This window comes from Bolinopsis microptera, chromosome 6 (genome assembly GCF_026151205.1).
Source record: "Bolinopsis microptera isolate Bmic1 chromosome 6, MBARI_Bmic_1.0, whole genome shotgun sequence".
Taxonomy (NCBI): Eukaryota; Metazoa; Ctenophora; class Tentaculata; order Lobata; family Bolinopsidae; genus Bolinopsis; species Bolinopsis microptera.
The window spans coordinates 14911646-14923104 of NC_087077.1; the positions used below are offsets into that span (position 1 = coordinate 14911646).

General features: G+C 37.1%; 2 protein-coding genes across 2 annotated transcripts in view; both read right to left on the reverse strand.

The window, feature by feature from the left end:
- LOC134816382 (MAGUK p55 subfamily member 2-like) overlaps positions 1–790 on the reverse strand; it is a 36995-nt gene extending 36205 nt beyond the window's left edge. The window contains exon 1 of the mRNA XM_063825209.1: positions 48–790. The gene's annotated coding sequence lies outside the window, so the exon portion shown is untranslated. The remainder of the gene's footprint in view (positions 1–47) is intronic.
- On the reverse strand, positions 48–8363 carry LOC134816384 (zinc finger FYVE domain-containing protein 21-like). Its single transcript, XM_063825211.1, has 2 exons — positions 7907–8363; positions 48–1960 (listed from the first exon to the last, which is right to left on the reverse strand). The coding sequence occupies exons 1-2, from the start codon at positions 8360–8362 to the stop codon at positions 1757–1759; spliced, it is 660 nt and encodes a 219-aa protein (XP_063681281.1). The 5' UTR covers position 8363; the 3' UTR covers positions 48–1756.
- Positions 8364–11459: the final 3096 nt, after the last annotated feature.

Sequence of the window (11459 nt, forward strand, 5' to 3'; positions counted from 1 at the left end):
AATAGGAAATATAAAACGACAGAGTAAAACCAAATGATTGCACTGACCTAATAAATCCAGATTCCTGACGTCCTTTATTCTTCATCTACATTCATCACTGATCCTAACATTTAACTGTGGCAGAATCCAGATAGCCCGAGTCCCGACAGTTGTCCACGGACAGTTGTCCACAAACATCTTATGACATCATGTGCAGTGTGCAGACTATGTTTACATCTACCAAGTCGACCAATTAGCGATAAATTGACACATAAATGATATTATAGTTCCTCAAAACTAACGAGGTTAGTGAATCAGTGATAGTTTTAGAGATTTTTATGTCGCACTTCGGAATCTATTTCACATTCCTGCGGTTCATCATGGTCAATCTAACAACTAGATCAGCACTCAGAAACTCTAGAAACACTTCCCAGAAGAATATTGCAGAAATTTCCTCAGCTCAACCCATGACATTTGCCTCAAGGAAGATTAACGAATTCCTCGCCCGCATTGGAATTGCGCTTGTGACGTTATATTATTCTCCAAACTGCAGAACTCTTTTATGACTGAAGAGGAATGTGGCAGGTATGTAGGGAGTGAGTTGAACGAAGGGACATGACTCATCCCTTGAGGAAGACGGTAGTTCTTGACGCAACTATCTAAGGTTGAGTAGCTTTATGCAACTTCATACAAAACCGCCGCCAACACGAAATATGAGTACAACCAAGCTAGCAGCATAAAATATAATACAGCCAAATAAACAACGCGCGTATATATATATTATATATGTACGTACGTGCGCGTCCATACTGGGAGGTGAAATGTCATGATTTTATCATTCAATTTGCAATGCGCCTTACGCAAAGTAACAAATTTAAAGTGATTGGATGTCTAACGGTCAACAATTTCGGAGGGTTAGACTTTAATCACACAGTTCAACAGATAAAATTTCAAAATGTTTTGTTTAATATCGCAGAAATATAAAATTACATCTTAAAGACGGATTCATAACTGACCGCAAGCAAACGATTATTTTAATTGTTTTAATTTATGATTAGAAAATAAACTTTACGTAAATCAGAAATTTAAATTAACCACGGTGAAATATCAATCTTGTCTGCAGCAAGCATAAAAAATCAAAGACGACAGCATGTAATTCACAAGACTGGTGCAGAATTCAACGCCACAATCTATCATTACGTCAAAATGAAATAACATAAATCTTGAAACAGCTAGAAACAAAATAAAAGAAAACTTGTTCTTTTCAAACTTGGCACCATCTGACATGACAAACTAGTTTCTATCTTGTTTTTAGCCGCCTTCATTTATCTAAATTTTTTTACCTAAGGGACCATCTCGAGCAAAGCTCTGGACTTCACTCAAAATACATGCAGACCATAAGTATCTTTTGACGGTCGTCATTCATCACTTATGAGTAAACATTTTCAATATCACATAACTTGTAACATTTAACTACTTTGGCTACTTTTAAACATCTTTTAATTAAACTAAATCAAAATCAAGCACTATTTCATTGTGCTGCATTTGGATGTTTCGAGTCTTTTAACAACATCAATCAAAACGAGATCAGCACTTCAACGAGATCAGGAGGGTCAACAGATTCACGACCAATTTTAAGTGTTATTCAACTTGGTCTCACTCAGTCTGACTAAATCAAGGACACAAAAATTATCACTCCAACAGAAAAAACCAGCTATTTTATCAACAATCAACACAGATTTTAAACCAGTCAATCCACTCAATGACTAACAGCATGTCACGTGGCATCGTTATTGCTAGGTCCTGACTTCTGATGGTCAGGTTTGGCAGACATTCTAAGTGCTTTACGCAGACCGTTCAGAAACACAACACTCTCTGGGCGGTTTGTCTTAGCGAGGATCACACTTCGCCCACCGAATGAGTCTATAGAGAGCATGTGGACTCCATCACTCCCCTCCTCGGTCACTCTGAAACTCGTTACCTGAAAGGAGGAGAGTTTAGTCAAACACAAGGATATATCTTATGAATCTAAGTTCTACTGAAAAAGAGACAAAATATAAGTGCAACATTTTTTTCCAAACAAGAAATGCGGCCGCTTTTCTTTTGTGGATGGCCGCTCAATTTCCCGATCCGTGATGGCGTATTTATCATATTCCATACAACCTGGGGACGGCCCAGTCTTTACTGTTTATATAAATTATAAAAATGCAAATATGGCGAAGTGACATGCCGACTGCCGAGCGCCGCCCAGTTATAATTCTATATTGAATTTGAAAATCGTGTATACTTCTATGTAACCATATGTTTTTTGTTTATGCAACCTGACACGGATCTGTGCAAAATAGTAATACTAACTCAAAATAATAATAATATGCTATCAATTAGTGCCTAGTGGGATACGTACATGATGAAATTAATAATGTACTTGGTTGGTTCAGCGCCGCGCGCCAACAATTATATAATTTAGATTATCACGCAAAATAACTTTGCGCAGGTAGTCACGTGGGCGATAACAGTGCTCGCAGGCACGCACGGTCGCACAGTCGCAAAGCTACCATATTTTAAAAAAACCTCGATCGCTAACCCTTGTCCTTGACTCTTTTGTGCCTTCGGCACCTTTGAGTCATGGATCGGGAAAAAATAGCTTCGTGTGGAGCGGGAGTGCGGCGAACTTTCGCGCACTTTGGGGCTTGAGTGCGGAGTGTTCCTGATAAATTGAGGCGATGTGTGGTGAATCTTCTTTCATTTTATCTTTTTATATAACGTTACATCACGTGATTGTTAAATGTTCAACATATTAACACAAATAATTCGAGGACAATGTACTACAAAGAGTTTCTGAAAATTCCAGAATTTTTGTTTTATAGAATTCTGAATAACACACATGTTTTGTCAACTGCCCCCTTTTTCTTGGGCAGGACGATCGGATCCATTTGAGCTGGTCAAGCAGGCTTAGTTTTGATAAATCATGAAATCAGTCCGATATTAGATTTTTTAAATTTGTGAGAAAGTTTTGAGTCAGTATGAATAAATGTTAACATGAGTCCTATTTGTAATTTGTTAGTAATAAACATGGGAGCATGTGATGGCTGCTTCTCTATTCCCCTATTATTCTTTATTTACCATTTTCTAAACACAAAAGCTAACACTATTATTATGTTCTATTTTTAAATTATGTTCTATTTTAAATGTGGCGTTCGACAAGTCCTTAACCACATGAAGAACAAACTTGTCATGCGTAATACTCTATTTTTTTTTTTTTTTAAAGAGAGGCTGGGCCAAGATAGCCCACGAGAGGATAGCATTGAGATGCTCTGCCTACCTCTAGGGTGTGGCAACCTTGGGGAAGGTTGCCGGTGAAATCAGAGTGATTGGTGGAGGATGGTGTAAGATGATATATGAGTCAAAATGATACGCTTAAATGCCAGCTGGGTTTGGAAAAGTAAAACGAGACGAGACAGCATATGAGATAATACTTTAAGTCACCCCGGTCTGATCCAGCTCTTCCAGCACAATTAAGCGTTTGGTGCGGTTTGCGAAATTGACAATTGTGGTGATGTGTTGGTTGTCGAATATGTCATTGACAGAGAGGTAGTAGTCCTGGAAATATTGACCTCTGATTTGGGTAATAGCTGGACACTGTCCAAGGAAGTGTGAGACAGTTTCCTCTCCGTCGCCGCACATAGGACAAGCACTGGTGTTTGATTTGCAAATGGTGTGAAGGTGTTTGTTTAAGCCGCAGTGACCCGTGATGAGGTGAACTGCAGTTCTGTAATCTTGTCTGTTTTTGCTGAGTGTAGTGTTGAGGTTTTTGATGATTTTGGCATGCTTGTGGCCGAGTGTCAGTTTGGTGTGTCTGGGACCGTCAGTTAACCAAGTTTCCTGATTCAGTCTGTTGACTTTGTTGTCGATTTGACGCTTGATGTAGGATTGTGGAATTGGACACTTCAAAGTGGATTCACTGGTTGTACCAAGCTTGGCCAGCTCATCTGCTTTTTCGTTCCCCCACAATCCGATGTGTGCTGCAATCCATCGTATCTCTAGCGTGTTGTTGGATCCGAGTGCATTAAGAGAGTCGTAACACAAAAGCTAACACTATTATTATGGTCTATTTTTAAATTATGTTCTATTTTAAATGTGGCGTTCGACAAGTCCTTACTCCTTAACCACATGAAGAACAAACTTGTCATGCGTAATACTCTATGTGTTACAGGTAAGTTCAAATGGGTCAACGCAATTGTATTTTAAAATGTGGCATCAACCTCTTTAAGCAATGGCATATACATTACATAACCTTAGATTATACATCAAATGACATGCCTAGTGCCTATACTATGCAATGCCCGGTTGATCAATTTTTCGCAGGAACAAACAATTTTACCTAGATCAGCCCCATTTTGTCCGCCAAGGTATAACATCATGAATGAACATAAGTTACTCTTATTACCAGGTTAAAACATGCTATAACAATAAATTTACCCGTTTTGTAAAACAAAGTTCAGGCTATAATAAGATAATACCCGGCCCCCGTATCAAATGACTCACAACATGACTGTTTTGTACTGTGTGATAATCGTACTGAACATGATATGCCTCCCACGGTCCCACTCTGATGTTAAAGTTTGTAATATTACAGCAGTGACCCTACTGTTACTTAGTTACCATACTGTTACTTAGTTACCATACTGTTACTTAGTTACCATACTGTTACTTAGTTACCATACTGTTACTTAGTTACCATACTGTTACTTAGTTACCATACAGAAAACGTATCTACTAATTCACAAGCTACTCATCAAAGGTGGGAGTCCCAGTTTTTGACAGCCTCTTACAGCTTCACTAGTGAGCTCTATCTGAGCTATGTTTAAAGAGAATATGAGCATTCTTTGTGGTGCTAAATTATATTCTGAATATAAAGCAAGTATAGGTAGCATTCCGGTGGCTTATGGACACGGTTTATATTCACTGGCAGTTTTGAGTTTGCAATGGATACTCAAGACGTACTGTGATATTATGTACTCGTGTACCTATAACCTAGTACCACAGAGTACACAAGTTAGTGAATTAGTAACGGTGCTATGATACCGCGCACTACTAAAATATGATCTACACAACTAGCACCATTCCGTTAATTTGAGACTCTGAAATTTGCAACGTGTTCAAAACTGTTTACTACAATAGATACTGGTGGGGAGGTGAAATTTTCCTGATCTACTTTGAGTTTTGACCAATCAAAACTTACATCATGTGTCTCATCAATATACAGATATATAACAGAAATCATTCCAGATAAACATTATCTGCATTACCAGCTACAGAAGTGTAAGCAACTCAACAAGATACAGAGATGTGGTCAGACGTGTAAGTATAGTTTTTACGGAATGTAGAAACAACTATTCGTAATCACGTGGAATGTAGACACAACTACTCTTAGAAACTGACATGGTGAGATGTTTTTACTCAAGTAACAAATTATAGTTATAGATTGAAAACACAACTTTGGTTCATTTGGGCATTTATTGATTCCTCCTCACCCCACTTGCCACTTTACGGCCTTTATCTTAACACAGTTTCCCCGGCATCCACTTCCTGGAGGGTTGCCAACAGAGGCAGCATTCCAGAGGCATCTTCAATATCATTTAGGCAGGGTATTCAATATTGTAAATTTTATAACATTAGATTACTATGTGTGTACAAGCTAAAATGCCTGCAAACTGTATTATCCAAACGTAACCTAAGTTACTGAATTTTAATCTGTTGAGGAATTTGAGGGATTGAGACCCAGCTTACCAAGATTCACTCCATTTGTTTTTTTTATAAATATCAATGACGGCCATATATCGATCAGATCATTACTTTAACTTATAATGAGACAACTGTTTATAAATGGTTCCACGGCAGCTGCATTAAGACAACATGTCGAACTTAAATAGACACATTTTGGTTTGACAGCCGTAAGGACTAAAGAATATGAAAAAAAAATCGTGTCTGACATCCCTGTAGACAGGCCGGTGTACAGTGTACACTGTATAGTCTACTGGGTAGTGGCCATTATAAACCCCTCCGGGATAGAATAAGATTCTGATAATCCCGGCTCCCGCTAAATAGATTTTGATAATCCCGGCTCCCGCTGTTAGTTTTTTCCCGCTGAATGAATAACCCCGGCATAGTTTCTATAACCCCGCCCCGCTAATTTGGCTCAACAAGATTTGTTTTGTTTTGATATTCCATGAAAATTTCAACCGCGCACTGTCACGTGTTTTGATGATGTGTATCACGTGACTAACTACTACGACGCGCATTGGTAAAAAATGTCACGTGACCTATGGCTTAACGTAAGAACTATAAATACACTTGATCTACGTATCGGTCTAATTGCAGGCGCTGGCAAAACTCCAGCACACTGCTTACATTACTTAAACTCTTACATTAATTGGACCAGTTCCAGAACTTGTCTCGACGGTTACATTTGATTTTGTCCGGTTAATTTTGTCGTGTTTGATATAAGCCATGTATTATAGTCGTCTACTTTGATGAACTTCATGACACGATATCATTATTGGCTCCACCTTTTATCGCTTGCCAGGCTTAATTCGACACCCCTTATCGATATTCATTCAACGTTCTGACGCTTACTGAGGAATAATGTTTAGATATAACGCCAATTTCAAATGTCATAGTACCTTAGTTGTACTTGTATTACTATTTATTTGGTAGTCCCCAATTCCATTCCATATTTTCCATACTGATCTCATATAGCTAGAATTAAGAGTAAAATGTCAAATTTGTTGGACCTAGCACTAACCCGGAGGGGTTTATAACACATAACACCGGCACGCTTAAGTTATATTAAAATAACCCCTCGTGCTAAAGCACGTCGGGGTTATTTTCATAATAATCCCTCGTGCTTCGCACTCGAAATTATTATAAATTTTTCCCGCGCGTCGCGGGAAAAATTGAAATATAATCCCTGCGCATGCCGGGGTTATGTGTGTTATATTAGTGGCAAGTCCCCATACATCGTGGTCCGGTAGTTTCATTGTGTCCTAATATTAGCATTTCGGCTACTGCTCGGTAAATATTATATACAATGTAACCTCTCTACTATACCGGGCCTCTCGGGGAAATGAAAAGTATATTATTACATACAGAAGTTAACTAAGATCTAGTAAATATCACATGTTGTTGACCATAATGGTACCGTATCTCCTTATAACCCTCATGGAACACAGGTCAAATTGGCAGTTATAACAGATGTTGCTAGTTAGGAGTGACTAAAGTTACAACCTTACATAATGTACTGCAACACATCTTTCGACGTCAGACATGATGGTGATATCTACAAAAGTATAAATATACAAATATACCTATTAGCCTTAACTTAGAATATTTTTATTAAATATGCTATAGTATATGCAGTAACATCCGTCATCCTGTATTGAAACGATAGGTGGAGTATAATGTCTGATATAATACTAATAACTATACATTAATAAATAATACATTGTTATTTATCATTATTCATCATTTAAGTTCCCCTATTTCGAGATGTCAGCTGAGAGATAACGTACACTGTATGCAGCATGTCTCTGCAATACACTCAAATTTCTATTTACTTGTGAAATGTGAACGCTGCTAGAGAACTCTTAATGCATGTGATGTGTGTCACTCTGATACACGAAGATAAAAACTTAGCCTTCAGCAAATTAAGGTTCAATTTGTCATTATAAATACTACTATAAATACTACTATACGTACATGTAGACACTAGACAGTCAGTAACTGTAATATTTCATACCTTTTATAACAATTAGATAAACGATAAAGCAATGGTGATCTTAATATTAGATGTACGTGATCGTATGTGATAGACTTGAGGAATTGAGGAATGTAACAATGTAACAATGAAACAGTGTAACAATCCTACCTCGTCCATAAGAATAGGAACGACAGGATTAGTCTCGGAAGTGATTTGCAGTAATCCCCCATCTCCCCCTAACGACACCGTCCCCTCATCCCTTCCTCCTGTCTCAGTCTCCACTATCAGCTGCTCCCCAGTCTTCAGCTTCATCTGGTAGTTGTTAAAATAGTCGTTCTCCCAGCGTGCAATTTTCTGGCACTTGCCACACATCCTTACTGGATCTATAAAGCGCAAGCGCATTGGGATCACCTTCTCTGTAGCGCAGTCTCCACAATACACGCCCCCACAGCGCCTACAGTGGTGCTTTCTGTTGAACAAGCCAAACATTTTGTTGCACCCAACACACGCTCTGAAGTTGTCATCAGGTGCCCAGGCCGGCTCATCCAGCTCCAGGAACCCTTTCTTACCGTGCCGGTCTATCATCCTCATCCCTGACTTAGATGTTACTAGGATCATATCCATCTTAGCTACAACAGGAGCTGGGGTTAAACAAGCAAAACAATGTGACAACATTTCAACGATAGTATAGTAGTTCTTTGAAGATTAATAAATTGAGTGATGTGCATGTTTTTAATGGGGCGGGCCATGCAGTTAACATTGTTTATCAAGTCATGATCTAATTATCTAATCACACCAATTACAATGGCTAGCCTTATAATAGCTTGTAGAATGATCGCGTGTAACAATTTAATTGATGTATCTTTAAGAGCCTCTCTCCTTCTATTAAGTTATATGTCATATGTGTAACTTAACAAGTGCATGTAGTTTTATGAATTATAAAGTGGCATCAATGTGAATAGACCCCTAAAACACATTTAATATACCACAATAACCAAAATACGTTATACGGAATATAATGTACCTCTATTACTAGTATAAAAGGTACTTCTATTAGTAAGACCCAATAATGCGTTTAAATTGTATAATAATATTACATGTAAAACAATAAACACAAGCTTAATAGCTTATATAAAACACCTACGAATGCAAGATATGCAGATTTAATGATATTATGACTTGTACAACTTTTCAATTTTCAATGGACAAAAATTTTCACAAACCGCAAGAACTCAAAATGAGTTGTCAAACAACGCAGTTTTTCCCAGTTTATACAAATTAAATAAAGGACATCATATCCTGCTATAAAATATTTTAATCACAAATACATCTAATAGAATAGTGTTCAGCTATCATTAATAACATTCTCAATATTAGGACATAATTTATTGTGAGTTCCATGTAAACTCTATTTACAAAATATGTCATAAAGCATAAAATATTTGAAAGCAGACAGTCTGAAATTTAACATTACATGAATGAGTCAATATCACTAGATTCAATTTGACGGCACGTCACGTGGCACGATATGACGTCACGTCACGTGGTGTGACGTCACGTGATTTAGTGGTTAGGATCGTCAACACCGCTCTGGTGCATGAGCTCCCCAACATTCCTCTCCAGCTCATCCAGCCTGACCCCCATCTCATCTATACGCCCTATTATTGAGTCGGACATCACTTGGAACTTACCTTGCTGAAATAATGATACAGTCAGGATTTTCCTCTCAGGTAAAATTTAAAAGTTTAAAGAATTTACTCGACAAAACCGAACTTGTTTCCGAAACTAAACTGAAACTAGCTAATTTGGTTGAGCTAATGTGGAAATCAATTCAACGATGTAGCTACCGTAACAATTGATAAATTGTTACAAATATCGCTTAATATTTAAATTACAATCCAGTGAGAGCACAATATATTTTGTACCTTTGAAAGAAAGTCCTAGCCTGCAGTTTGCAGTAGGTGATTACAGAAATGGAGATTTGATATTAACGTAAAAGTTGTTCCCAAAATATGTTAAAATCCACGTGATAAACATATTAAATAGAACAAAATATGAAAGAATATATTTGATATAGGTTTAAGATAATATCTATTGTTACTGTGATAATAATTGTACCCAAAATGGGTTTAATTCAAATTTCAACAACCAATCTAAGTCATGTTATGACAATGATAAGGAGTTCAAGTTTTGATTGGTGAAGTATAATTATAAAAACTGAACATTAATTTCAAATAAAGTTGTTACTATACCATATCAGTGAGCAGCTTATTCACCACCAGGGTCAAATCTTGCACATTCTTTGTCTCCATCTTCTTTGAATCTATGTCAGCCATAACAGTGATTGATTCTTCTAAATAGATGATTTTATGTTGATAACATTATTTTTTGAAACTAAAATACCATGCTATCAGATTTAAAGCAAACCACTTCAAAATTTACCCTCCAAGGGCTTCTGAAGGGTAAATTGTGAAGTGGTTTGCTTTAATTCGGATTAACAATGAAGTTTGCTATTAACCTGTCAAACTTATCACTTAAAGACGTGTTGGTCCAAAAGGCTACTATTGCAATTGTGACTGCCAACGGATTAGCCAGGAGTTATTATTAGTTGCCACCCTCTCTCTTTCCACTAAGACCCATTTCCACTGGGGTAGGGTCACAAGAAGAAAAGCAATGCTAATAAAAGATTCAAAGCATAACAATTATAACTAATTGGTACAATATTCTGTTAATATATTAGTAAATTAAATTATTATTTATTATTATTCTGTAAATCCTTCATAACAATAGATAGCTTTATGATTATAAATGCACACAATGTAGGAAGGGATTGTTGCATATTACATAACTGAATAAGATATTTTTTTCCCAATATATCTATATGGTTTGTCTAACCAGTGGTGTAACAAAGGGCCTCCCAGACCCCGCCTTGTGGGAGGGGGGCTATTTTTCAAACAAAGATTTTTATGAAAAATTGTAAGATTTGGTAAATAAATTGACCATACCGGATGCTTTCAATAACTACTATGATTCAAGAAGGAAAAATTGTCCGATATGGCATCATAATGTATCTGAAAATGGCAATGATTGTGGATCATTCAGATGTCTTCCTAATCCTTTCCATCTGACTAGTCGTAGCCGAGCCAATGGACTATAGAAATATAATTAGGGTAACTCTTATGATCAGCTTATCTATGTTGGACGGGGTAGACTAGTTCCAGAACAATAATGTGGAAAGAGTGGGTCAGTACGAATCACTAAATCAGTGCCAAACGATTTTGAATTCTAGAACGGATCAGGTGAAAATTTGCAATCATTGGAAGGAATTTGTCATGCGAATAACCTGTTCACTGTGACCGACTAGTGAGGATTACGGGAGCATTCAAATCTGATTAGCATCTCAGACTGGAATTAAACGCCTTGGTGTGGTAATGACAAGGCCATACAATTGAACTTCCTCCAATCACTATTTACACGACAGTAAGTAAAAGTTTATCTAGCAAGCATGATGTCAGTACGGGCTGGTAAAGCTTTATTGAGAGGGAAAGAAAATGTGGGTACATCTCAGACCCACTTTTTTTTAAATATATACACATAATGTCACAATTACCCTAAAGTAAGTAAGTAAGTAAGTAAAGATTATGACATAACATCATCACAAGTGTCTACAAAATATCATAGCACTAAATAGAAAAATAATTTAAATAAGTTTTAATACTTT

Coding starts and splice junctions, on each gene's coding strand:
- LOC134816384 (XM_063825211.1), bottom strand. CDS start 8,362: ATGGATATGATCCTAGTAACATCTAAGTCAGGGATGAGGATGATAGAC. Junction 1,961..7,906: donor TTCCTATTCTTATGGACGAG/GTAGGATTGTTA, acceptor TCCTCCTTTCAG/GTAACGAGTTTCAGAGTGAC.